The sequence below is a fragment of the Apodemus sylvaticus genome, chromosome 13 (assembly GCF_947179515.1).
Source record: "Apodemus sylvaticus chromosome 13, mApoSyl1.1, whole genome shotgun sequence".
NCBI classification, from domain to species: Eukaryota; Metazoa; Chordata; class Mammalia; order Rodentia; family Muridae; genus Apodemus; species Apodemus sylvaticus.
The window spans coordinates 36,586,510-36,613,580 of NC_067484.1; the positions used below are offsets into that span (position 1 = coordinate 36,586,510).

The 27,071-nt window shown below is 51.3% G+C and overlaps 1 protein-coding gene and 1 long non-coding RNA gene across 6 annotated transcripts in view; one reads left to right on the forward strand and one right to left on the reverse strand.

Moving 5' to 3' along the window:
• Positions 1-8,518: 8,518 nt before the first annotated feature.
• Positions 8,519-27,071, reverse strand: part of Camk2a (calcium/calmodulin dependent protein kinase II alpha) — a 32,783-nt gene continuing 14,230 nt past the window's right edge. The window contains exons 10-14 of the mRNA XM_052155598.1: positions 23,951-23,999; positions 16,624-16,699; positions 14,013-14,107; positions 9,595-9,823; positions 8,519-9,388 (exon numbers count right to left, since the gene is read on the reverse strand). Coding sequence (XP_052011558.1) covers positions 9,385-9,388; positions 9,595-9,823; positions 14,013-14,107; positions 16,624-16,699; positions 23,951-23,999 — 453 coding nt within the window. The 3' untranslated portion in view covers positions 8,519-9,384. The remainder of the gene's footprint in view (positions 9,389-9,594; positions 9,824-14,012; positions 14,108-16,623; positions 16,700-23,950; positions 24,000-27,071) is intronic.
• On the forward strand, positions 16,390-25,333 carry LOC127663840 (uncharacterized). 5 transcript variants are annotated; one of them, XR_007973033.1, is made up of 5 exons: positions 16,390-16,541; positions 17,922-18,267; positions 18,816-18,921; positions 19,441-19,529; positions 22,469-23,815. It is a non-coding gene; the product is annotated as an uncharacterized LOC127663840 (long non-coding RNA). The 5 variants fall into 5 exon arrangements; XR_007973034.1 differs by lacking the exons at positions 16,390-16,541; positions 22,469-23,815 and adding exons at positions 16,548-16,706; positions 23,842-25,333; XR_007973032.1 differs by lacking the exon at positions 16,390-16,541 and adding an exon at positions 16,548-16,706.

Here is a 27,071-nt window from a genome sequence, read left to right on the forward strand (position 1 = left end):
GCAGGTAGCATGTCCTAGAGTAGTGTGTAGCATGTCCTAGAGTAGCCGGTAGCATGAATTTTGGGTGCAGGTTTTCACCCCTGCAGACTCAGGGCTGAGCATCTTGCCCAAGTCTCTCGGGAGCACACTGGAGCAAGGCCAGGCCTCGTCTTTCCATTCCCACTGGGTCACCTGCTGCTAGCCTCAGCTGACCTCTGTACCCGTGTACCTCCAAACTTGGAGAGTTAATGGGGAGCACAAAGAGGCAGCAGCAGCAGCAGCAGCAGCAGCAGCAGCAGCAGCAGTAGCAGCAGCAGCAGCGTGTCTGTCTAGCAGGGATGTGGTAGAGGCTGCCCCAGGGCCCTGCATTTCTGCTCCCAGGATTAGTTAGAGCAAGTGTCCTCCTGGGTGCTGGGAAAGGTTGAGATGAAGCCCCTCACTCTGTCCAGTCACTTCTAGTTTATGCTTTCTGGGTGGCTACCTGGATGAGGGGGGCAAAGGTCTGTTCCTCAGTCCAGTTGAAAATAGCCTAACACTAGCAGTGTGTGTGCACAGGCATGCGTGTGTGTGTGTGTGTGTGTGTGTGTAATATTGGTTACTTTAGCAGGTCCTCAGTAGGCCCTACCCACTCTACCAGGCCAGCAAATTCATCCATGCCCACGCAGACCTGGCTGTCCTCTGCTTAGACCGTGCCTTCCACCCTGGTCCCGCGCCATCTGAATCCTAGCCAACCCCCTCCACGAGCTTGCCTCAACCCCCAGCCACATGTGACTCCTGAGTCTGACTCAGCCCCACATCTGGTGAGTCCAGACAGCCAAGCCTTTCCATCCGTGGCACTCATGTCCTTCTGAGTCAACGTATTCTACTTCTATCCCACTGAGACTCCAGTCTTGTACTCCTTGGACCTCAGAGCACTTTAGGATGTGGCAGAGGGCTCCGGCTGCCCAGCCACAGGCTTGGCCTGTTCTTAGCTCCGCCGGAGCCACGTGATCAGAGGAAGTCACTGTGCTTCTCCTAGCAAGTGAGCTTTAGGCTCTCTCCCTGTAACAGGATAGCCACAATTCTTCAGCACACATCTGTTGACCAACCCTGGACATCCCTGATCTTTCACAGTTATGCACAGTGAAGTAGCAAACTGAGCACAGTTCCCTGATGGCTCTGGGGGCAACCGTCACAAGTTGAGAGAGCTTCAGGCCCCTGGGAATACCATGGGCCCCTGCGTTGTTTGCTTACGGGATTGTGGCGTGCTGTCTCAAACACTCATTTTTTGCTGGTGGCTCATGGAAAGTCAGGCCCTGAGCTCTCAGTGACACTGGTCAAACCCTGGAAAGGCATCCAGGGATGTCTGCCCGCAACATGTCCTTGGCCCTGATCCCCCTGCTCTGTCTCCGCCTGACTTCCTGTAAGCCGACTTTTCTCCAAGGGACTGGGCAGCGGTCTGCCTCCTCTGCCCTGCTCCACTGGGGGGGGGGGGGGCGGGAACTCCTCTCAGCACCCTCGTCCAGGCTTGGTTTTTGCTGGGTGGAAAGAAAACCTTTTCCCCATCAATGGGCACAGCATCCGTGGGAGCTGCAGCCGCTGGGGAATTGCCCACAATAGAAGCCAAGGCAGAGAGAGTCACACAGTCACAGTCAACTCCTAGGCCCACCAACCCGAGAATCCACTCCTTCGTGTTTGCAAACCCCAATCCCCTCCACTGTAAAATGGAGAGAGCTACTTTCTTTTGGCAAGAGATTAAGTGAGATACAGTTAGGTCCCCAGACCATACCCCCCCCAAAAAAAAAAATCATCAAAGAGTCTAACACAAGACTGAGTATGTAGAGACCTGTCAGGTAAGATTATGCAGGCAGGACAACGTCTCAGCTTCCGCCTCCATCCAGTCAGCCCAGAGAGGAGGAGGTCAGGGGTCACTGATCTGGAGCCTGAGACAAACTGACATCAGGCCCAGGACTTATCAGCACTGTGCCAACACTCCTCAGAGGCCAGGCATTAGTGTTCCCATCTGTTTTTTGTTTGGTTTGGTTTTTGGTTTTTTTCGAGACAGGGTTTCACTCTGTAGCCTGGAACTCATTCTGTAGACCAGGCTGGCCTTGAACTCAGAAATCTGCCTGCCTCTGCCTCCCAAGTGCTGGGATTAAAGGCATGCACCACCACCACCCGACATTAGTGTTCCCATCTGAAAAGTGGGTTGAATAGGCATCATGAATACGCACCATGGATTCCCCACCAAGTTGCCTGATGGGGGAAGATATTAACTTTAGGAACTGGGTAGCCCCCATCCACTCCCACAGGCCGTCTGCTGAATACCATTGCTGTGGACCAGGGGAGGAAAGATCTTCAGACTTCCTTCTCCAGAGATGGATTTGCTCAGTGGGAAGAAGTATCCTCCCTTCTCCAGGTCAGGCTGAATGTTTAGGAGCCCCGATGGTTTTCTAAAGTGAGTTGGACAGAGTGACCCTGCCAGGTCGGCCCTGGAGCAGACTGTAGTTCCATCGGTAGAGTGCTTGCCCAGTTTTTGTAAGGCCCTGAATTCAAACCATAACACAACCTAAAAAGTGTTGGGGTGCATGCTTGTAATCCTAGCACCCAGGAAGTTAGAGGCAGAAGGATCTGATGTTTGCCATCATTGGGTATGAACCACGAGGTCATCCCTCAAAAGGAAAAGAGAAATCTGAGTCCAAGTTTTGCCTTGATCTCTGTTCCACCAACTACAGCCAGGGTCCTAAAGAGGTTTGGGCCTCAGGGACCTGAGGCAGGGAGGTCATATTATCAAAACCCTTCTTCTGAGACGGGCAGTGGCGGCGCATGCCTTTAATCCCAGCACTTGGGAGGCAGAGGCAGGTTGATTTCTGAGTTCGAGGCCAGCCTGATTTCAGAGTGAGTTCCAGGATAGCCAGGGCTGCACAGAGAAACCCTGTCTTGAAACACACACACACACACACACGCACACGCACACGCACACGCACACGCACACGCACACGCACACACACACATACAAAAATCCTTCTTCTGAGTCAGGGGGTCAGAGGAGATGAAATGTGAAGCCTTGGGTAGGTCTTCCCATAACGGCATTTTGGGGCACCCAGCCCAGCTTTGGAGCCTGGGTGGAGAATGAGTGTAGATTCCATAACCTAGGTGCTTGTAAAACACCAGAGCTGCCTGAGGCCTCACCGGCCTAATAGATCTTTCTCCCGGAGAGTGGGGCCTGGTACGTATGTCTATCTAGTGGGTTCTGTGACTGAATCTGCAGCAGCCAACCCTGGCCCTACATTTTTAGAACCAGAGGTTCAAGGTCATTCTTATAATGAGGAAACAAAGGTCCAGAGAGGGCCACGACTCAGAGGCCATTCAAGGAGAGGACAATGGTCTTTCCCCTTTCTCCTGAGTGATAGGACCATCTCCCTTAGCTCCCTCCACCTGGGCTGGGAAGTGAGGCTAGACTTCCCCGAGGCCTCTGGGACTTTGGTAGTCTGGGTGAGGGAACAGAGGAAGAATAAGGAAGGAGATGGGCCGTCCGCATGGGATTGATACCTGTTCCACTTCTCCCTGAGTGAACATTCCCAGAAGCTACTTGAGAAGTGTTTTCTGCTGAAGGATTTACAACCCAGGCTGGGACGTCCATTCCCACTGCTGGGACCCACCCATGTCCTGGAACAGCACAAACATGCAGGAGATTCAGGCCTCCCTTACCCCTCTCTCATTCTAGTCCCACCACCTTCTCCTAAGCCTGCATCCCACACTCGAAAGCTTCTAGGTTGTCAGCTGCGGCCTTGTTTCTAGACTTTCCTCCCAGCTGTTATGTGACTCCACACAGCCCCTCCCCCCCAAGTCACTAAGTCACACACCTCCTCTTCCTCCAGGTCCAACCTTTGCCTACCCCGTCCTGGGTTCTTGGCTCTTGTGGTCTGACATAGTGTCAGGAATTCCCGGAAGACAGAACATTTCTTCTACCTCATTTTTAAGTCTCGAGACCTCAACCTGGTCCCAGCATATCCCAGAAAAGTCAGCATGTGCTGTAGATCACAGTCCAACTCAACGCGCCTGCGCATCCCCTCCCCCATCCCAGTCTGCCCCCCCCACACACACACACATTTGGGCGGCTTCCTTTACCCTTTAGCCACACAGTCCCCTTATTCATGTGTGGCCATCACAGGACTGTACTGAGGATTGAGAGCATTCAAGAAAAGGAGACGGGGCCTGTGTGGACTTGGCCAGCACCCAGTAAGTGATGGCCGTTGTTGGTGCAGGTTGGTGGAATTATGTGTCTGCTTGTATCATGTCTGCCTCTTCATTCCCGGAAATGTGCTCGCCAGGGTTGGCCTCATGCAAGAGTGGTAATGCCTGCCCCGCGTGTCCTGCGTAGGGACTTTGCTGCCTTGCTTGCCTATGAGGAACATGTGGTGGGGCAGGAGGAGGGCATTGTGGGAGCCTGGGACCTAACCTAGAGTGCGGAAAGATGTAGCTGAAAACAGACCGAGACTCAAAGGTGAGGAGCAGCCGAGACCCTCACTCACAGTTTGCTATTGCCTCGAGTTGGAAAAGCGCAGAATTGAGGTCCCTAGAGAACCTAAAAGTCTGAAGGTTTGGGTGAGTCTTGGTTCAGGGTTCTAAAGCTGCCCCTCTAAGTCCTGCTGTCTTCCTTGCTCCCCCCTCCCCAAACTGTTGTAACTAGGGCAAGGGGTGTGAAAACACACTGTGAACTGCAGCACAGCATGTTCTTGTGAGATTAAAAAAAAAAAAAAAACAACTCGGTTACACTTTGAGAATTCAAATGCCCTCGTGAGATGAACTGGACCTGCAGGACTCTGCCAGGACACATACCTGTAACCCACTCGTGTTCTGCCACCTACTGGTGAGAATTGGCAATGGCACCCTAAACAAGCTCTCCAGGCCCTCTGCACTGGGGCTAGGGATGCAGAGCTGAGACTTTCTGTGCTCTCGTGTTCTGTGGACCTTGGCCTGTATTCTCTCTGTGAAGATTCTTAACAATGAGCAATGGGAACATTCCTCTTAGACCCTTGATTTGACTACCCCATATACCATCGATAAGGACAGCTCTGGAAAGCAGCCAATAGGGACTCTGGGGTGCCAGCACAGGAGCCACACCTTAAGAAGAACTGTGGATGTCAAGGGACAATCCCCTTGGCCCCGTGAAATCCAGGTCTTTTGGGAAGGAAGACTCCTGGCTTAGCATGGCTGACTCATCTGGTTTGCCTGAGATATTCCTAATTTCTTTGGCTTGGATTTTTGGAGACATGGTTTCCTCTGTGTAGCCCTGGCTGTCCTAGAACTTGCTCTGTACACCATGCTGGCCTCAGACTCAGTGATCGTCTGCCAAGCACTGGGACAAAAGGCATGCACCACCATTGCCTGGCTGACGGTTCTAGATTTAGCACCAAAAATCTCAGGTCAACATCTGGGCAGTCTCAAGCAAACCAGATGAGTTTGCTGGTCTCTACTGTGTCAGATTGGGGTGCCAACACTGCTGTACCAACTCGTTGGCCCTGCTGGCCTAAAGGAGCACAGAGAAACCCCCTGTGGCCCGTGGAGTGCCCACTCGTGTCCTGCTGTCCAGGCCCAATGCCCCTACCCAGGAGCTAGACTCATACACATACGCAGTCTAGAGATTTTTGGGTTTTTTGACACAGGGTTTCTCTGTACAGTCCTGGCTATCCTGGAACTCACTCTGAAGACCAGGCTGGCCTCGAACTCAGAGATCTGCCTGCCTCTGTCTCCCAAGTGCTGGGATTAAAGGCGTGTGCCACCACTGCCCTACTCAGTCTAGAGATCTTTTCTCCACTTAGTTCAACACCACATAGCCTTGCTGGTACTCTGAAGCTTAAGGCTTGGCTGTGAGCTCATGCTGAAGGAAGAGAATGGGTAGGAAGGGCCTCTTCCAGAGAATCCTTCTCATTGTCCCAAGGGAAACTGAGGCACTAACAGACCCTAAAGGCCCCTCAGAGACGCTTGAGTTCTTGAGTTCTTGGCTGTTTGTACAATCTACCCCCCCCCCAACAATTTTTGTTAAGGGTACCTCAAATGCCTGAAAAAAAAAAACAACAACAACAGACTCCATCATTGGCCCTAAGGGTGCAAGCTTGTGGTCCAGTCTCACGACTGGTTCAGTCTTAAGCGTGTGAACCAAGTTATTCCAAGCCTTAGGACTGGGACTTTTATTTTGCAATGGGGGGGGGGGAGGGGGGAGATTTGGAACAAAAATCCAAATCAAAACAAACAAACAGAAAAAAAAACAAAACCAAAACAGAAAGCCAGTTCCTAGGGCTTTGTGCCTTGATCAATTCAAGAAGACACAGACTCACGTGAATTTGTAGCTATTTATTCCGCTGAAAACACCAAGAATAAACCAGACATCTCTTCTCCCCTCCCCCCCATCCCACCCCACCCCCAGTAGCAGAAAGTTTGAGCAGTGGTCATTCAAGTTCACAGCCACATATTAAAAAAGAAAAAAAGAGAGAGAGAACTAGAACAAAACCCTAAACAAATAGTTACAAAGAGGCCAGCATGGGGCCTGGTACACGCATTCCCCCAAGGCTCTCCCTTGGAAGGGGGCTGGGAAGCCATGGGGGCAGGGTTTGAGCTATGGCGTATAGGGCTGGAGATGCTTTTCCTATAAATGTGATTTGATTCTTTGTTCTTATCTTTTTTTTTTTTTTCATCTAGAGGGTATTTGGAAGGAGCACAGAGCTTGTCAGATGAGGGCGGGCTCTAGGCAGTTTTTCTGGCAGCTCCCCTGCCTGCCGCCTTGGGGCCATTGTAGTGTCCCAAGGTCTACATTAGTTGGCTGCCTGCCCACAGGAGTGGCCTCCACTGAAGGGGCCGTCTCAGACTGGGGCAGGGACCGCCTCCACTTCTCCCACATGTGGACGGGCACACAGTGGACAGGGGCATGTTAGCCAACGGAAGGCAGGGCGTAGGCGTCTTCTGGGTGGGAAAACTAAGGCCAGAAGAGGGCAAGGGACTCACCCAAAGCCACACAGGCCATCTGGTCAGAACCTGGGATCAAAGCCTACCCAAGGCCCCAAGCACTTCTTTCCCCTGCAGTCTATTGCTGGTCATCAACAGACTGGCACCAAACAGGAAAACGAGGGGCACACAGGGGAAAGGATGGGGATTGGCTAGGCCTGGTGCCTGAGAAAACCAGCCAGTGACAAACCCAGCAAGCTCTCAAAGGCTGCGTGTGCCTGTGACATCATCAGTCTGACCCTCCATCAGTCTGGGTAGGAACGTTGATGGAGAAACTGAGGCTTGAAGAAGGGAGTCATTCTTGCTTGGTAACTGCAGTGTCCCCTGGTAAAGGCCACACCCTCCTTTACCTTTCTCTGGGGAGTGGCTGAGGGCAGTGGGTTTACTGAGCCTTAGGAAGAATCCTGGTTCTGGGGCAGGACAAGGGCCCATTGTTGGGCCTGGGTAGCAGCGTCTCTACCAAGGGCAGAGGCTACCGTGGAATGGCGTAGACAAGAGGGCCACTCTTCTACCCTGTTCTTGTCCCTGGGCAGCAGGATTCGAGAGAAGAGCCCGGTGTATAGCTCACTATGTACGGGAAAGGGGAATGCAGGAAAGTTCTGGATTAAACTTCCCTTTCCCTTCTGCTCCAATCTACCCTCAGAAAAGCTGACAGGACAAAGCTGTCTCCAAGCCCCTGGACACATGGCTCTTCCTCCCCTAGAAACCTCCAGAGGGGACAGGGTCTCATGCTGGCAAAACACGGTCACGCAGAGACCAAAAGCAACGGAGAGGCAGCAACGGAATTCCAAGTTGGACTGAGAATATTACCTCAGATGTTATTATTATTATTTTGTCCAAAAACGTGTTGTTTGATTTTTTGCTGAGTGTTTTTCTTCTTTTTTTGTTTTTTTTTTTCAACATACTTACTGCATATAAAGTCATGCAAAGAAAACAGTGCAGACAGGAGATTCCCCGTGGATGAGACACAGCATTCCATATAAGAGCCAAACCCAGGAAGAGGGAAAGCGAGAAAGGGAGGGAGAGGGGAGAGGTAGGAAGTGGTGTGTGTGTGTGTGTGTGTGTGTGTGTGTGTGTCAGAAGGGTGGGGAAAGCCCGGGTAAGCAGGCAAGCGCAATAGAGCGCACACCAGCTCACGTTCAGCATGAAGGAGGAAAATAAGTTTTTGGCACTCTTGCTTGGCCAAGTTGAGAAAGGCGGCAATGAGATCAATGTTCCAGAAGGTGGTGAGTGGGGTTGGGCTGGGGAAGGATCTCAGAAGACACGGGGAAAGATTTCCTGGGAAGTAGGGTAGTGAGATCCCAGACTCCAGAGATGCCGAGTCTAGATATTCCCATCCTGATGGCCTCCCCTGCCCTGGCTCACTGGGTGTTAGCCATGCTGGCTCTGGAAGAAATCGTGTCAGCTGACTTTGGGGACCAGAACGGGAGGAAGACGTGCTCCCTGGGGGAGGAGGGAGGCCACCTCAGAAAGGACTGCCCTCCCCCCCCAAAAAAAACCCTATGGAACAGGTTAAAAACTTCCCCTCACTCCTCTTCCCACCCACTTCCCGACCCATCCGACTCTTCTTTACAATAACTTGAGAGGTCTAGTTAGCACATAAATGTCCGTTAACGCAAGATCCATTTACGAAATACACGGAAAGTTTGGCTGTAAAAAGGCATGCGTCCAAGTAGAAGTGATACCTAAATGCTGCTTGCTTTGCCCCTGAAACACCTTCAGATCGCCTCTCAGACAGATGAGGCTGGAATTCTCCAAGGATGGCGGAAGGGCAGGGCGGGTGGGTCAACACTGGAGACAAACTTCACAGGAGGACTGAGGCAGCGAGTGGGGCACCTGGACAGGAGAGTCCACCCCTCCCCCACTGTGAGGTCAAAGGCCAGCACAGAGGGGAGCAGATGAAAGCAGCAGGTCCTGGCTCTGTTTCCTCTTTTCCTCTCCCTCATAAAGAGTTGGACTGGAGACCGAGGGTCTCATCTGGGCTTCCCCAGGGACCCCGGAAGAGAAGGAATTGAGGAGAAAGACCCTTGACATGACCTGCCCGCCTCTTCCTCACTTCCTTCCAAATGCACAACTGGGGCCTCTACATCTATAGCCAAAGCTAGGCCCAGACCAACAACAGTGGGTAGGAAGTAGGGATTCCCCGGGCCAGCACCCTGGGTACTCGAGCCTGAAGAAGGTTCCCACTGGCAGGAAGAGCGTGGGCAATGGAGCCGGGGAGAGCTGGCCATTCGTTGTGATGTCGTGAGGATTTCTGTGAACAAGCAGGTTTTCACAATGCAGGTACAGAGGAGGCAATGGTGAGGTGATACAACAGGGAGAATTCCAGCAAAATCTAAGAGAGAACCAGCAGCCACACTCCACGGACAAAGAGCGGATCTCTGCGAAGCAAGGACGACGCAGGGACCCTGACCTGGTCCTTCAACTGTAAGACACAGTAAAGACACAACCTCAGTTAGACACGGTCAAGGCTGCCTCCCACGGTTTCCACCCAGGTCTCCTTACTGTTTTCTTATCACCCTCTCTGGAGCGATTTGGATCCCACCCCTCTACCCCCCAACCCCTGCATGCCCCTCTACCAAGTAGATACCCTTATTCCAGCCCAGAGATTCAGGAAGAAAGAATCCTTACTGGGGCAGGACAGAGGGCGCCCCAGATCTGTGGAAGTGAACGATCTGCCATTTGCCATCCCTGCGATGCCAGACGCGCGTCTCCTCCGACTGGGCCGTGCGGGGGATGCCGCCCGCATCCAGGTACTGAGTGATGCGGATGTATGCGATGCAGGCCGACTCGTCACCCATCAGGTGGATGTGAGGGTTCAGGATGGTGGTGTGCACGGGCTTGCTGTTCCGGGACCACACTAGAGGCAGGAACGGGAGGGGCTGAGGAGATGCAACCCTGGGGAGGGGGAAACCTCCTGCCTCATTCCATTGTTCTCTCAGCTTCCAGCTTCTCCTTCAAGGGAGACTGCATCTGCCTGACTCATTTGCAGCAGGGGAGTCCCTGGGACAGTGATCGGCTACCCGAGAGACAAGGTAGAACCACCACAGAACCTAGATAACAGGATACCACATCCCAGATAAGGTACAGTGGTCTTCGGACACGCCAAATTGTTCAAACATGGGGGAGTTTTAGAACCAGTGCCTTGTCCAAACAAAAACATGACTCCAGACAATTTCCTGAGCCAGGTAAGGTTGATTTTTCTTGAACACAGATAGAGGTATAAAACCCTCGATAGCGGCAGGGCCTTTAACATCAGTGCTTAGGAGGTAGAGGCAGGAGGACAGCCTGGTTTATAGATCAAGTTCCAGAGCAGCCAGAGCTACACAGAGAAACTCTGTCTCAAAAAGCCAAACAAAAGATGAAAAATGGCAACTCAGCCTCTCTCTACCTCTGGGTCATGAGGCAGTAGGGAGTGAGGAGGACTATGGTGAAAAGGACATATGTCCCACTGACAAAGCACCTTGCCTGGAACTCCTCTGGGTTTCCATGTGTTTCACACCTTAATACTCAAGAGAATCTGGAAATCTCTCATGGATTTTCATATGAAAAGCCTTTGCTTTTAACTACTGTTATATTATTCAAATGTAACACAGCTTGTAAACCAGAAATGTCTGTAATCTAGACACACCCCCCACCTCCGTTTATCAGCTCTATTACAGGTTTACTGAATTATATAAATGGGGGTTTGGGGGAATAGAATTTCAGAGTCTTCGAACCTTCAGTTTTGGGGGGTTGCATTGGTCATCATGAAGTGAGGTCTAGGGCTAGAGAGGCGAGGGAAGATTTTGTTGTCATGACAACTAACCGAAGGGCCTGGGACTGGTTCCCACCTCCATTTTCAACATCACCATAGTATTCTAGAAACTCTCACATTGTTCATCAAGATGTAAAACAAAAGCACAGAAGGACAGTGACCCGGGGGCAGACAGACATCATCAGGTTCCCACTCTGACAAGAATACTTCCCCTAGTTAGCTTAAATGTGGGTTCCAACCACACGTGTGGGCAGCTAGCCTCAAATGTGGAGTCTCCCGCCGTACCCAAGACACCCTGGTTTGAGACCCTGTGACGCTAGTCTTTCTTACCCACCTACACATTCTGATTCTATTATCCAACAAAATTTGCAAACTACATATGTCCTGAAAAATGTTAGCTATCCGTCCCTCAGACTTAAGAAGCACCTCTTGGCAGCCACCCCCTGGTATTGTAATCATTGTGTGCCCAGGCTCTCAGCCAACAATCACGCTCAAGTCTCAGACAGAATAACAGGCTCAGAACTCTGAGCTCTCAGACACAGAGAATGTAGACCCTTAGAGATTAACCTTAGAGGTTAAAGGTCACGTCACCAAGCTTCCCCCTTCCAAAGTGCACGGGGCCTCCCTAAATGACCCTGAATGTGGTGCATGAGGCTGGAGGGACTGTGCCCATGAATATTTACAGAAATTAAATCCAAAGCTACCATCTCACTTGGTCGAGTTATGGTTCTCTGAAAGAAATGCAGAAGTGTCAAGCTCAAAGTAAGTGGTTTAAGACAATCCAGGTCCCAATCCATTCTAGAAGGGATACACAGTTTAGCAGTAGTGGTTGTGGGCGCTAAACTTTGTCATTGTTGCTCATGACTGGGATCCCGGGAGCCCTGACATAACATAGTGTTATTTGACCAGATTAGCAGCTCCCAGGATACCTGCTTCTCATGGACAAGACAGAAGACAAGGCAAGGTGCTAGGCGGGAAAGAGCAGAGAGTAGGAGGTAGCTCTGCAGGAAAGAGGCTATACTGGGTCATCCCCCTAGGAGTCCCCCTTAGAAGTAACTAAAGGGTTAAGCCTGGAGTCTAGAAGCCAGTGCTGAGACAACACTTGCTGCAGGAAGCAGGCCAGAAACAGGAGGCTCTTTCTGCCTTTGAACCCCTTGGTAGTCTGCCTAGGTGGAGAATAGAGGGTAGCAGCAGCGAAACAGCGCCCCCAGAGGACAGAGGCATAATGACAGCTACAGTGATCCCAATCTGTGGGCAACCGCCAGTAGGGTAAGAGGACCCAAGATCCCAGCTTCCTCTCTTAAGAGTAGTACAACTCCACACTCAGCAAGGAGGATCATTTCTGATTCTTTAAGAAAATATAGCTTCCGGGACTGGAGAGATGGCTCAGTGGTGAAGAGCACCGACTGCTCCTCCAGAGGTTCTGAGGTCAATTCCCAGCAACCACATGGTGGCTCACAACCATCTGTAATGGGATCCGATGCCCTCTTCTGGTGTGTCTGAAGACAGAGACAGTGTACTCACATACATAAAATAAATAAATCTTTAAAAATTAAAAAATAAAATAAAATGAAAATGTGGCTTCTCCCTTAGCTGCCTTTTTAAAAAGAGGGAATGCTCGAAATCTCTGCTAATTAAAATACAGTCAGTCAGAGGAGTGCAAGTCTGGAGGGGTGATGAGAAGCCCCGTGGCTGGGGAGTTGCTGTTATGGCGACAGAATGGACCTATCAGCAAAGGAAGGGCGCCCGGAATGAGACAGAACTGGGTCAGCAACGTGCTTTGTGGATTCTCTTTGACAAATCATATCCTTTCTCTTGGCCACGATGGAAATGTCTTCTGAGTGACAGAACGGGGCTTCACCTGAAGTCCTTGCAGCACCACCTGTGGTTTTGATTCTTAAACCATGTGAGGCTGCCATGTGTGTTTATTCATGAGATGATTTTCCTGGTTAGCTTCACAATATATTCTAGTTAATTAGTTAGTTAGTTAGTTAGTTAGTTAGTTAGTTAGTTTTTAAGATTTTGTTTTTAGGTATCTGCGTGCTGGTCAGGGGCGGGGCAGTATGCACACACACACACACACACACACACCTCAGTGTAGTATCCTGTGGAATCCAGTAGAGGCTTCTGGAACTTTTGGAGCTGGTGTCACAGGCAGTTATGCTGTGACATGGGCGATGGAGACTGAACCCAGGTCTTCTGCGAGAGTACACACTCCTAATCTCTGAGCCATCTCTTCAGCCGTAATGTGATTCTTTTAAAGAAAACTTTCTAGCACACTAAATCACTAGTGGACGATTAGTACACGCACTAACGTGGATCTGGTACAGGATAAACATGGGACAGTAAGCCCATGTTTATCCTGTACCAGATACAACAGTAAAGATACAATAGGTTGTTCTCGCCCCAAGCTCACCTGAGCCCTCACAACCCTTTGAAAAAGAGGGAGATTGGGATGTGTCAGAGAGGTATGAACCGAGCCTTTCTCTGCCTGGGCACTCAATGAGAACTAACCAGGAAAGGCTTTCTTGTTGTTTAAGCTAATGCTAATGCATAGTGCCTAAAAACACCAGAAACCATGTGTGTGATATGGACCCGTCATTTAGGGGGAGACTGGCTACACCGCCTCTGGGGTCCTTCCTCCATATCCTAACCTTGGCTTGGTCCCTCTCTGACCCCTGGCCTGGGTGAGACACAGACAAGCAGAAAGCTCATTGGTTCAAGCCTACCCTGCCCACCCTGGCTGCAAAGCTGCTGAGATCTCTCCTGCAGAGGAGAGGCCCAGGAAGGACAGACATGCAGGACAGAGACCTAGACAAACAGGTAGGGCACAGCAGTGTGAAGTCCCTGGCTTGCCCTACCTATAAGGTCATATGCAGTATAACCCAGGAGCCATCATGTTATCTGGGATGGCCCCAAGCATCCAGATGCCTGTAGCTTGCGGTGTGAGTTAGAGAAGGCTCCCTGAATATAAATGGGAATAAAGACCCTCCACATAACTCTCCCCTGATAAAGGGAAGGAGAGGACTAGGGACTCTTATCATGTGTCCTTGGTTTTGGGGGACCCACCCCTGCCTCACCCCCTCCTCAGTCACAGGAAGAGCAGCTGGTAGTCCAGCCGTCAGTGAATGGAGAGGAAACCAGGAAGGTACCAACCCCTGTCCACACTGGATCTTCGCCTTCACTGGCTCCTGAGCCGCCCCTGAGGCCCTGCCCGTCACCCTGCTGTGCCAGCCAGCAGGACAGGAAGGAGAGCAGACAACAGGCACCCCAGAGAGAAGGGATTGCTCACGGTTTTCAAAATAGAATCGGTGAAAGTCCAGGCCCTCGACCAGGTTCCCCAGGGCCTCGGGTTCAAAGGCTGTCATCCCAGGGTCACACATCTTCCTGGGGAGGAAGCCAGAGGAAAGAGGGACTGAGAAGGTGCCTTCTCCTTGGCCCCTTAGAGGGTGAATGGAAATGACCACACCTTCCTCAAGGGAGCAAGAAAGGAGGCCTTTACACACTGCCAAGGTAGGCACTGGCTACATCCAGGAAGCCCACGTAGGGGCTCTGGCTCTGCCGCTTACTCACTGCTGACCAGGTCGCCATCTTTGTTTGCCTCTAGAGCCCCTGCAGAGGGTACGGCATCTCTCTACACAGCCGGTTCTTATTCTCCACACTGCACCCCATCTCCAGCAGTGACCCAAAGGGGCTTTTCCTAACTTGTCTCTTGGAGAACAGGAGTGAAGCCACTTTCCACGAAGTGACCTCAGCTCCCCAAAACAAGTGTATACATGGAGGAAGTTGCAGTTTTTACTAACTTGAGCAAAAGAAGAAAAAAGCGTCCTCAGTCTGGAACACCCTGACTGTGGCTTCTGCTTTAAACGGAGGAAAGAAGTCTTAAAGAAGATGAGTCCCTGGCCAGGGCCGTGGTGGCGCACGCCTTTAATTCCAGCACTCTGGGAGGCAGAGGCAGGCGGATTTCTGAGTTCGAGGCCAGCCTGGACTACAGAGTGAGTTCCAGGACAGCCAGGGCTATACAGGGAAACCCTGTCTTGAGAATAAAATATCCGTGTTAAGAAGATGAGTCCCACGAGGCTGGAGAGATGGCTTAGCAGTCACGAGCACCGGTTGCTCTTCCAGAGGACTTAGGTTCATGGCCGCTCACAACCCTCTGCAACTCCAGACCCTCTTCTGACCTCCACAGGTACCAGGCACACAGGCGGTAGACAGATAAACATGCAGGCAAAACACCCATCCACATAAAATAATGAATTTTTAGGAAGGTGATATCAGAGAGGAAGCAGAGAGTGTGCCAGGGGAAGGGCCTCAGCAGAAGGAAACTTGTGTTTTCGGATGACTGCCTCTCTTCCAGGTGTCAGTCTTCTGAGGGGACAGTGAGGCAGGGGAAGAACACAGGTAGCCTCCCATGTATGTACTTGGAGGATATTTCATGGCACAACATAAACCCCTGTGACCATAGCAAAGACAGGGACAGGAAATGTCCCCACACAGGCTAACCTTCTGGTTCCCACTAGAATTGGGACTCTCATAACAGGACAGTAGGCCCAGCCTTGCCTGAGATGGGCAAAGCCTTTGAGGACACCTCAAGTGTACTCCTGCTGCAGAACTTCCTTAAGGGCTGGTCAGGGGTCTCTTCATCCTTGAAGAACCTGAAGGCTATCTTCTCTAAGTGCATCTTACATGTGTAGAAACTGGAGCTCAGGGGGATGAAGGGGTTAATTCATGGGCATGCTAGGCTAAATTCCAGGGTGCCACAGGCCCAAAGGCCATGGTAAGTTTCAGAGCCTAGAGCTGGCTGCAAGATATCATCATAGCTATAACATTACAGAGGGGGAAAGTGTCTCTGTGACAGCAAGAAAGGCCATCTTACGAGATCTTTGTTCCCTGGATGTAGCTTTTCAGAGTCATCGACCTGATGCATTCTGACTTAGCTTTCCTAGGGCTACCCAAAAGACTGGTGAAGAGTGGGTGCTTTGATGTGACACCCTAATATCCTCTGGCACACACACCTGTGCATCCCGGGCTTACACATGCGCCTCTCAAATACCTTATTCCTCCAGAGGCAGCCGGTGACTTTCCAATGACTGAATTCAGTTCCCAGGATAAAAATGTACATTGCAGCTTCAGTCAGTCTGAGACATGTCAGTCAGGCTGTTCCTACCTCACATTAACCCCACAGGCAAGGGTCCCACTATCTTGGTTGGACTCTTTTGCCCATCAAAAAACATGTGTGGGACTGCCAGGCTCAGACCAGATTAGCCCTGGTCAAAAGGCATAGGCCTACTATATCCAGAGCATGCATTCTCTCTGGGCCAGGCTGAGGAATTACCTCTGGACCAGACCAGCAAAGATCTCATGACCACTAGGGGGCGCTGAAGCCTGACTTATGCTCACAGCCATCCCTCCAGGGGCTGGAGCAGGTGTGCGAGCATATAATTCTGTTTGAGATTGTGCCTCATCCCCCCAGAGGGTTTAAGGTTCCACTTTGCTCACTCTTGATCACTAAAGGTGTACATTCTCTGGGTCCCTGCCTGCTCCTGCTCGGCTGAGGTCAAAGACCTGTGGAGATCCGGGGCAAAGACTCAGAGCCACTGGGCAGAATGGAGAAGGACCGGCCTCCATTCCCCGCCCCCTCCACCCCGTCCCCGTGCTAGGGTATAGACCACCCTTACTTCTTGGGGAGACACAAACAGCTTTACTTGGAGCCCTTCCTGGACTCCAGCTGGCAGGATGAGTGACAGGAAGTGACGCGAGCGTCTCTGGACCAAGTGCGGAACAGAAAAGACAGAGGCTCCATCTCATTTGCATGCAGACGGTGAGTAGGCTCAGAAACCCACGCTTCGCGCCCCCTGAACCCGATCCAGGCAGTGCATGCAGAACGAGCCTGGTTAACTCACGTGTAGGACTCAAAGTCTCCATTGCTTATGGCTTCGATCAGCTGTTCTGTCACTTTGATAATTTCCTGTTTGCGCACTGTAAGGTAGGAAGGGGACACAATAACGACAGTGACAGTCATGAAGAGCCGAGCAGTGGCTTCCGAGTCCCCGGCACGTGCCAGGCAGGCTCTGCGGGACCCTGACACTGAGTACAGATGATCTCCCCCATCCTTTCGTTGTTCCTGAGAGAGAATGAGCGTTAGCCGGGTTTCACACCAGAGACTGAGGCTCAGTGTGGCGTGGGAGAAGGGGAATGTGGTTCCCCGAGCTATGAAAGGTAAACATGGTGGACGTTCAGACTGAGTCTTGTTTGAACCCAGGTTTTGACTCCAAAATAAGTGTCTCTGCCATTCGCCGTGCTTTGCCGTGTGAATCAAAGCAATGTTCCATGCTGGCTGATTTCGTGACTATCACAAACCGGGGCTTCCCCGTGGGCAAACAAGGGACCACAAAGGAAAGTCCTCCCTCATTGTCTGGGTAGTTTTTGACCCATTTGAGTGACTAAGATTCGGGCAGAGTTGTCTAGAACTACCTAGGATAAACTGCTTTCTCTTGTCTGCCTCAGAGAGGAGACACAAGAAGCTGATTGATTGATTGATTGGTTGATTGATTGACTGATTGATTGATTTTTGGTAGAGAGTTGTCAGTCTCCTCTTTAGATGTGTGGTAGCCTGAACCCTAGCATCCTCAACCCTGGAATGAGATTCACTCAGACCTAGACAACAGCACAAAGAACTCAGGCTTGGATTTCCAGACAGATAGTCATCCAAATTCCAATCTGGGCCCTTACGAGCTATGGAGCTGAGGGCCACAAGACTGGCTGCTTGTCAGAAGTGTCCTCCTCCACAGCGGGTCTGAGGTTAGGACAATGTGATGAGCATGAAGCAGTGTCCCCAAGCCTGACCCATCACGGGTGCTCGTGACAAGCAGTACCATTGCTGGCAGCCCCCACTTAAGCTGGCCTTTTGAGCTCCTCCCAGATGCCCCCCATCCCCCAGCAGTGAGGCAGCACAGGAGATGCCTGGTCCTCAGGAATGGCAGCATCTTCAGCTGGTATCCTGGGCCCCAGCAGAGCAGACCAGGAGCTGCTTTAGTTAGTCCAGGGCCGGCTCTCTTTCCCTCTTCCTTTCAGAGGCAATGCTCTCCCAAACCCAGGAAGTGGGCTCAGCGGGAGCTCAGCATCTCCCAGCCCAGGAACCAGGTGGGGAGCTAAGCATGGGTGAGACTCTGACTGGATCTTTTTCTTGCCGGCTGCCTAGGCTGCCTCAGGCCCAGAGAAGGTGGAATCCGAGGGCATCCAGGCTGGATGCTGGAAGAACTGCAGCAGACCCGAAACCCTAAGTCTTTTCTGAGTGACTGAGGAAACGGAGGCCCATCCAGGGTCACAATTTGCTCAAGGACATGGAGCATACGGTACAGTTTGGCTCACAGCCCAGAGGACCCTGGTGCTTCTGCCCATATGTTCACACCCCACGTTCTCATAAGACCAACCCCACACAGCTGCTTGGAACTCACTACCTACCTCTAAACTTCAATGCCAGCTAATAGAAGTGAGGTCCTGAAATCTGGATCCGGCATGGCCCTGCAGGCTCCAGTATGGACCAAGTAAGTGAGGGAGCACAGCGGTGGCCGGGGACTTAGCCTGTGGATGTCCCCACATCACAACTGCACTCTACCCACATCTACACCTGGCGTAGCCCTTAGTGTGAGGTGTGTGCTTAGCAGAGGGAATAAAGATCCAGCAATGTAGCTGAAATGTACCTCGCATAGTGTTCTCTGCTGGCTTGGCCTGACTCTGGTTGGAATCTCCTGTGCTGTATATAAAAGTGTATTTATCATGGGGGTTGTTCTTTTTCTGGGGCCCACTAGGGTAGAAGTTGTACCCAACTCACACATGTGGAGTGAATGAATGAATGAGCAGATAGCTCCAAACCAGACTCTGGGCTGTCATCTTTGCCGTTTCTGGAGTTGCCCAAGCTCCTTGAACACCTGTGTTCTTAGGATCTCCAGAACCTGGGCTCTTGGTCAGCTCTTGCAAAAGCAGAGTCTAGTCATGGGATAAGTGGGCTTTGCCAGCAGGGGCTGCAGACTAGAAGCCACGCCCTGTGGGATCAGAAGGGACCACACAGAACAAACCTCCGTGCTCCTGACAGGCCTTGGAAGCTGAGGCACACGGCCTTTGCCTGTGCTCCTGGACCCTCCAGCATCTTTCCACAAGCGGCTCCTTGGTCCCCTGATGCTTCTTGCTGCCATCATAAGGTATGTGGTGGTCCAGGTCCTGGATTTTAAAGCCAAACTCTCTAGGCTTGGATTCTTGTTCTGGTACCTCATATCTGCAAGGGACTACTCTGGGTCTCAGTTTCCCCATAGTGGAGATATCAGTACCCACATTTTAGGGTTATTCTGAATATTGGTAGAAAGGTTGACGGCATACAGCTTTCCCTCAGAGCTTGTGTTCCAAGCACCCAATATCAACTCATCATGTGAGGGATGATGTCTGAACTCAAGCATTCGGAGCAAGGCTTGGCACTCACTGAGAGACAGCTGCTAGATCTACCATCTGCAGAATGAGAAGCAGAGGCTTCTCCAAGTCCCTCCTCAAGGTTCCAGCCGGGACACATGCTTCCTCAAAGTCTGGGTCACAGGATACAGTCCTACTGGAGGCATGGGCTGTTGCAGCCACCACTCTGTCAGATAAGCCTGACTAGGAATGCCTTCTGGGCGTAGGGCCTTCCCAGCTGAAGTCTGCTTCTGAAAGCTCTTTTTTCTTCTTCCTAGGACCCCAAAGCGAGCACCTGCTCCCCGGTTTCCATCCTCCCCTGACCAGGCTTCATCTCTCAGGAATGGAGTTTCCAGGGCCACTGCAGGTTCGTACCTGTCTTCAGAATGCCCTAAGCTGTGTAGATGTGTCAGAGTGTGACGCACAGTCTCCAATGGTAGACTGTTAGGTCTGGAGTCACACCGTGAACCGCCATGAATTCAGTGCTAGGTGGGGGCTGGCTTGCCTTTGCTTTCAGACACCAGAACACCAACTTTTCTAAAAGCCAAAGCTACGAGAGCAGGAGTCTCCCTAGCTTTGTTCTCCGGGATGGAAGACCTGGCTGGGGCCTGGTGCTTGGTGGACCCGGAGTCCACTCTGATAGGGGCTTCCCAGGACCCCAGCAGCTCCTGGTGCTGTGCGAGCAACTTTTAAGCTGTTCACTGTATACCTCTAGCTTGTCTCCTCACCCAGAGCATCTTCTATATTCCCCTGCAGACAGGGAAACTGAGGCCTCAGAGAGATGAAGAAAATCTCTTGGCTGAGCAGTGGTAGCACACATGCCTTTAATCCAAGCATTTGGGAGGCAGAGGCAGGCAGATCTCTTTGAGTTTGAGGCTAGCCTGCTTTACAGAGGGAGTTCTAGGACAGCAAGGGCTACATGGAGAAATCCTATCAAGAAAGAAAGATAGAAAGAAAGAAAGAAAGAAAGAAAGAAAGAAAGAAAGAAAGAAAGAAAGAAAGAAAGGGAGGGAGGGAGGGAGGGAGGGAGGGAGGGAGGGAGGAAGGAAGGAAGGAAGGAAGGAAGAAAGAAAGAAAAGAAAGGAAGCTGGGGCCTGCACTCCTGACTAGTGCACTAGTGTTTCCTAGTGTCTACCCAGCTTCTGGGGAAGCTCTTCAGAGAGAGAACAGGCTGTGCACAGAGGCAAGGGCATGGGGAGGAAGCCAGGAGAGCCTGGCACAGCTCAGAGAGCAGTGGCTCTGCACATAGGCAGAGGCTTTGAAGGTCTGAACAGCTCATGACCTTACTTCCCTGCGGGGCTGCTGTTCTGGAGAATACCATTTCCAGTTAGCCTGGATCAGAGTCCACCAAGCTGAATACAGTTCTCGCTTGGCAAGAAGGCTTAACAGGTTAATGCTGGAAAACAGTGTGGTACCCCGGGAACACCCTCGGAGCTGGGGGACGTCTGAGGGCTCGTATCTGCACCCACAGAGAGAGGCATCCAGCACACGGAGCCTTTCGTGCATGTAGGGAAGCTGAGGCAGGGGACAAGGTCCCAGGTCTTCTGCTAGTGACCATGACGGTTAATCTCGATTGTCAAATGGGCAGGGTTCAGAACCACCACAGAAGCACACCCTTGAGTGTGTCTTTGAAGGTGTTTCCATAAAGGTCCACCTGAAGAGGGACGGACGGGTCGCCCTGAGTGTGGGCGACATCATCCCGCAGCCTGGGACCCTGGCCTGGCTGACTGACAAGGAAAAAGTGACCTGAGCACCAGCCTGTCTGTGCTTGGACTACTGTTTGCTGCCTGCCAAGTCCATGTCCCCAGCTGCCTAATGCCCTTACAGCCATGACTGCCCACCACAATGGACGGTACCCTCAAAGATGGGCCAAATCAAACCCTTCCTTAAAATTGCTTTTGACAACCTTTTCTTTTTGCCACAATCATGGGGGAAAATAAGTCATACCATAACCCATGTGGGCCTTTCCTCCCTCTGTAAAAGGGGAAAGTAAATTAAAATCTGAGACAGATTCTTTAAAGTGGAGGAGGCTGTTGGCAAGTGCGGGGCTTCAGAGCATAGCCCAAAGTCTCCATCCAGGTGGAATTTATCCTTGACAGCTCCTGTTTTACATTACCAGTGCATACACATCTTAGATTCTATTCCAAATATTCTGTCTGTTTGACATATAAATATTTGTCTTAAAATAGTCTTCGAACCCAATTGACACTCCGAGAAAATGTCATGGGGGCTTCCTGTCACTCAACCACACACTCGGGTTTGAACAGAAAAAAGAAATGAAGATTTCTTGAAGCAATCACCCCAGGGCAAATGCTGTGTGTGCGTGTACTGTGCATGCATCTGCACCGAAATCACAGACGTTGCTATTGTTATCATAACCTGTTTATCATTAAGGAAACAGAGACTCAGAGAGGTTGATCAAGCTGTCAGAGGTCACTCAGCCCATGGAATACAGAGCCAAAGCACTCCCAAGATGTCTACCTGCCCTAAGGTCAGGAATAGAATCTAGTCGCCTCAGAATCCCAGAGCCCATCTCTTCTCACTGGGGCTGAGAATTTCCCCTTCGGTGACTACCTAAGAAGCGTCATCGTCCTTTAGTCCTCAGAGACCTGTGGCATAGGGTCAGGCTGGGCGTGTGGCAAGGACAGACCCAGGAGGCTGACTGATGGATGGTGCCAGCAGGCAGTTCCCTGAGAGAACGAATTTGCAGGGTGATCCATGAAGCCATGACAGAGCACAGATTTACTGATGCTAGACTCTTCCCCCGCCAGTCTGAGAGTGACCAGGGAGACAGACACAGTCTCACACTTTCTGCCAGGTCCCTGTGGAATCAGGAAGCAATCACACTGTGTGAAAACCACCTGCAAATCTACATTATAGCGACCCCCCCCATGTGACATTATAAAACACTTATCATATAAACACAACGGTTTGTTTGTTTGTTTGTTTCAGTTTAGAGATTAGGCCCAGGTCTCGTGCACATTGGGCAAATGCTCTACCACCAAGCCACAATCCTAGCCACATTGTATATTTTTCTTCACAGCAAAATATCAAAACTCAACAAAACAAAACAAAGCAAACAAACAAACCCTACCAACTCCCTCAACTAGTACAGGCAAGTTTCCTCCAGGCCAGCACTCCTTTTCCATATTTCAACAACCCCTCCTCTCCCCCAACCCAAGGCATCTCTGGCTCCCGCTGAGCACTGTAGTTTCCCTGACTTGGGAAATGTGAGAGGCAGGGTGCTGCTCCAGGAGGAACCATGGGGACTTTGCTAACCAGTAAAGATCTCTGTTTCCTGTACAGAACCAGAACCTTGCTCCTTCCCAGAATGCCTTCCTGAGGCCTCCAGCATACTGTCTGCTCGCCAGGGCATAGATGTGGATGCCTGGGTTCCGATCCCAGCCCCACCTCAAGCCAGTTTGCCCAAATTCTCCACCCTGTATTCTTGCCTGGAGAAGAGGATTTATGGAAGGGTGAACTGTGAGATCCCGGAAACCTGATGGGACAGTGGTTCTCAACCTGTGGGTCGCGACCCCTCAGGATTACACAGTAGATCTTTATGTTACCAAAACATAACAGTGGTGAAATTACTGTTATGAAGTAGCAATGGGATTGTTTTATGGTTGAGGATCACCGGAACTGTATTAAAAGGATCGCAGTATTAGGTTGGTGGAGAACCACTGCTCTAGGTCCACGCTGTGAAATAATGTTACGATCTGCATTGTTCATAAACAAGAATGATGTAATACAGTCCCAAAGTGTTTTTAAAACTTGCAAAACAGTAAAACCCCTCATGTTTTAGGGCTGGAGGGATGGCTCAGCTAAGAACACTGGCAGAGAACCCCGGCTCAGTTCCCAGCACCATGTTACTGCTTACAACCATCTGAACTCTGTTTCCAGAGAATCCAATCCTCCCTCAGACCTCCAAGGACACCAGAAATGCTCTTAGGATGCTTACACATGTCAGCAAAATATTCATATGCATAAAGTTAAAATTCAATGAAGCTTTTAAAGATGTCACGTTTTAAGTGACCTTGTGGTTTTCTGTTGTTCGTGACTGTCCTTGGCTGTCTGCGGCTGACCGCAGGCTGGACACTGCGTATTGGCCCAGATGGAACCCTGGGTTGAGTAAGTCTCCGTGAGCTGAGGACGGCTACTCTTGCTATTTCCTTTCTCCATACTCCTGTTCGCACAGACCTACTCACTCCCTTAGCCACCTGATAAATGTGACTATGAGCCCAGGTTTCAGTTGGCCTCAGCTTGTGTTCCTCCTGCACTGGCGCCTCAAGCACCGAGACAGCAGATGTGCCACCCCAGCTGGCCGACCTGGGCACTTCTGAAAGCCATTAGGCCATGCTCTACAAAGCTCCTACATCTTTAATTTCGCCTCCGGTTTCGAATTCATGGGCCTGCTCCAGCCGACTGACCTTTCTGGATTTCTGTATGCTATTCTGCTATTCTTACTGATTTGTGATTTAAAAATGATGCCACCGAGAAACAAACAAACAAAAAAAAAAAAAAAACGACAACCCAAACCAAAAATGACTTATCTCAAATGGAAAATTCATGTCATTACTATGCATCTAATGCTTAAACGCATTAATTTCCTCTGTTCAGACAGTGGAGTGAAATAAACCCATAAGCTAACGTTAAGAGTTCCTTCTGTCTACCCACAGGACTGGGCAGTGTCTGGGGAAGCCACACCCACTACAAGCCAAGGCCAGCCACAGCGTGGTAGGTGGGAACAACATGGAGGGGTCTGCTCAGCAGGCCAAGACTCCCTACCTTTGGTGTCTTCGTCCTCGATGGTGGTGTTAGTGCTCTCAGAAGATTCCTGCCAAAGAGAAGAGGGAGGCGGTGAGGAGGGCCTGGGTGCGGGAGGGGCTGGGTTGGGTTGGTGACCTGGCTGCCTGGTGATTCGCTGGGCTGTGTGGTCTCCCAGGCTCTGCCGTCCAGATGCTTCATCCAAACCCTGCCAGACCCTCCAGCCTGAGGGGACCCAGCTAAGCAGGTGGCTGATGCAGGGCCGGTATAAAGCGGTTCCTGCAAGGAGATCCCTGGCCTCTCTGGGGGTGGGAGGGTTGAGAGGGACTTTTGGGGTCCTTTCTGCTCAGGGTGGGCAAAGAAGGGGTACAGAAGAGCAGAAAGACGCCGTGGAAGCCACAGAGTGGGAGAGAAATACACACACTGGCAGGAAAAAAGAAGAAAGAGAGAGGCAGGCCCAGTGTGAGAGAGGGCGGGCTTTTCAGAGGGGAGAAAAACCGCGCAGCACAACGGACACAGCCATGAAACCAGAAGAAGAGGGACATGGGCCACCGTGTCACCCCTAACACACTCTAAACAGAGGCATAGTTGTGGTTCCTCTGCTGGAGTTGCACAAGCTCAAAGAACCTCCATGATGTCTGCTGCTTTGGCCAAACCAAGCCCCACCCTAGCAGCAAACAGCACAAAGCAAGCCCTGACTGAGCTCCTGAGCAGAGGGTTGGGAGAAGCCATAAACCAAGGACTGGACTTGGTTCAAATCCACCTTTGGACTGGAGGAAGGCCTTGGATCTGCTGTCGGCCTGCTGGTCTGGGCCATGGAATTGGAGGTGTCAACAGAAACACGCAAACAACACACACACACACAACACACATATTGTCACACAATGCACACGTACCACGCATGCCCTGAGCACGCTCTCCCCCGCCCTGGGTTCCTGTGCGGCCTGCAGGAGGGAGGCAGGAGCAAGGGAGCAAGGGTCTGAGGCCCAGCATTTACCCGTGGTTGGGAGACGGCAGACACTCACCATTAACTGAACGCTGGAACTGGACTTTCTTTTCTGGAAAAACAAGGAGAAGAGATGGGACAGGAAAAGACACAGCGTGAAAACAGCAGGGAGGTTAGGAAGGAGGATGGCCTCGGGGCCATCCCCTGTGGTCCTTTCTGATCAGCAACGTCTAGCCTGGTATTTTCTGGGTCCTCAAAGGCCTGTACTTGGCTCTACCGATCTAAGTTCCAAGTTCAAGGCCAAGCTTCCCTTCCACTAGGGCCATCTGCCATCCCTTGCTCTAATAGGAAAGTTTGTCTTGGATCTTAGATGCTGGCTGCCTGATGCGGGTCGCTCAGATCTAGAGATGAGCCCCCAGACTCTTCCTGATTTTCTACTAAACAGACTCTGCTCCTAAGCACACTGTCACTTGGGAAGTTTGTGTTTTTATTTTTTGTTCCTTGTGAAACCCAAGGCCGCGTGTATGCCAAACAAGCACTCTGTTACTGAGTCCTGTACAGGAAGAAGAGCAGGTCCCCTCTGAGGACTTTAAGTCTTTCTTGGTGGACCTGGACATGCCCAGAATATTCTCAGGTGAGCCTGCAGGCACTTGGCAATCCCTTTGTGTTCATGACTTCTCAGCAACTGTGCTGTTCAGCTCCTTTATGCTGATAGAGAAACTGAGGCACAGTCAGAAGTCTGGAACCTGAGCCTGGTGGCCCTGCCAGCTGGCCTTGGCTAGTCTTTGCAGACTGTACCACTCGTGTGTTAACTATAGGGTTCAAGGAAGAGGGGGGGACTGCGTAGGCCGCTTCTCCTTCACTCAGGCCTCAGGGCCAAGCATCTTGAAGATTTGCTTATAGGTAAAGTACAGGTCCTGAGTGACACCTACATCCAGAGAAGGCAGATGGGAGCCCCGAGAGGGGTGGCAGTCTTCACAGGCTCTCTGAGAACCATGCTGAAGGGAACCCGAGGCACTGAGGACAAAGCTCCTTCTTCTGCCCAGAACTTCAAACAGTCTCTCCTCAAAGGCTCGTGCTGTCCTAGATACCCTTCCTTCTGAGAGCCAGAAGTCCTTTGCCTACTATCCCATGAAGAGAGTAAAGGGGAGACTTAAGGTCTCTCTTCAAAAGGTCTCTCCAGTGTAGGCCCACACTATAATAAGCACTGGATATATCTTGAAAGACTCAGGTTAGATTTGGGTCTTCCTGCTTTTATATTCCAGTAAACATCTGTATGCCAATGTGCTCCCTTTAACCAGGGCCTCCACACAATGGGCAATATACCTCGCTGGAGCTTTCTGTCTCGTGGGTTCATGGGGCATGAATGTCTACCTGCCCAGGTGGCTAGGTAGTGTGGCTTCATCACAAAGCACAGTGTGTGTTCCTTTTGTCCTCTTTCTCTCTTCCTCTGGTCCTCTCTCTCTCTCCCTCTCTCTCTCTCCCTCTCTTCTCCTCTCCTCTCCTCTCCTCTCCTCTCCTCTCCTCTCCTCTCCTCTCCTCTCCTCTCCTCTCCTCTCCTCTCCTCTCCTCTCTGCTGGCCTCCCTCCATGGCTGCAGCTTGGCCAGACATGGTGTAGAGAAGGGGAACAGGCCCGATACAGCTCAGCCGTCAGCAGAAACCCGAGGAGACCCACAAGGGCCGAAAGGTTCCAGTCGGGACATGGAGAAGGAACACAGGGCAGAGACTGCATCAGATTCGGACGCACAGTGACAGGATGGGACACGGGGGAGGGGGGACAATGCACGGATGGGACACCAACAGGGCAGTGAGTGGGGTGAGGGGTGGGAGCAGTGGGCTTCTCCTATGGAAACCAAACCTAGAGGGGGGCAGGGCTGGACCCTGCTCTGTGGGGACAGAGAGACTCTGTCTCCTAGAATGACAAATGTGGATGACAGTTATTCCACCTGACCAGCACTTAAGATTTGGGGTGAAAGTGGGTGCTATCTGCAAAAGCAGCATTGCTTCTCCTAGAACCTTAGAGCTGGCTCTAAGGTCAACAAAGTTTGCAGAAAGGAATTACAGTCTATCTCAGCCCACAAAAGCCTGCAAAGGCTCAAGAAGGACAAGAGAGAGCTCCTGTTAATCTGGCCCCGAGGCACTTCCCTCGGTGACAGAACAGGCCACACGGCCTCTCCAGTCAGGCTCCACACGGG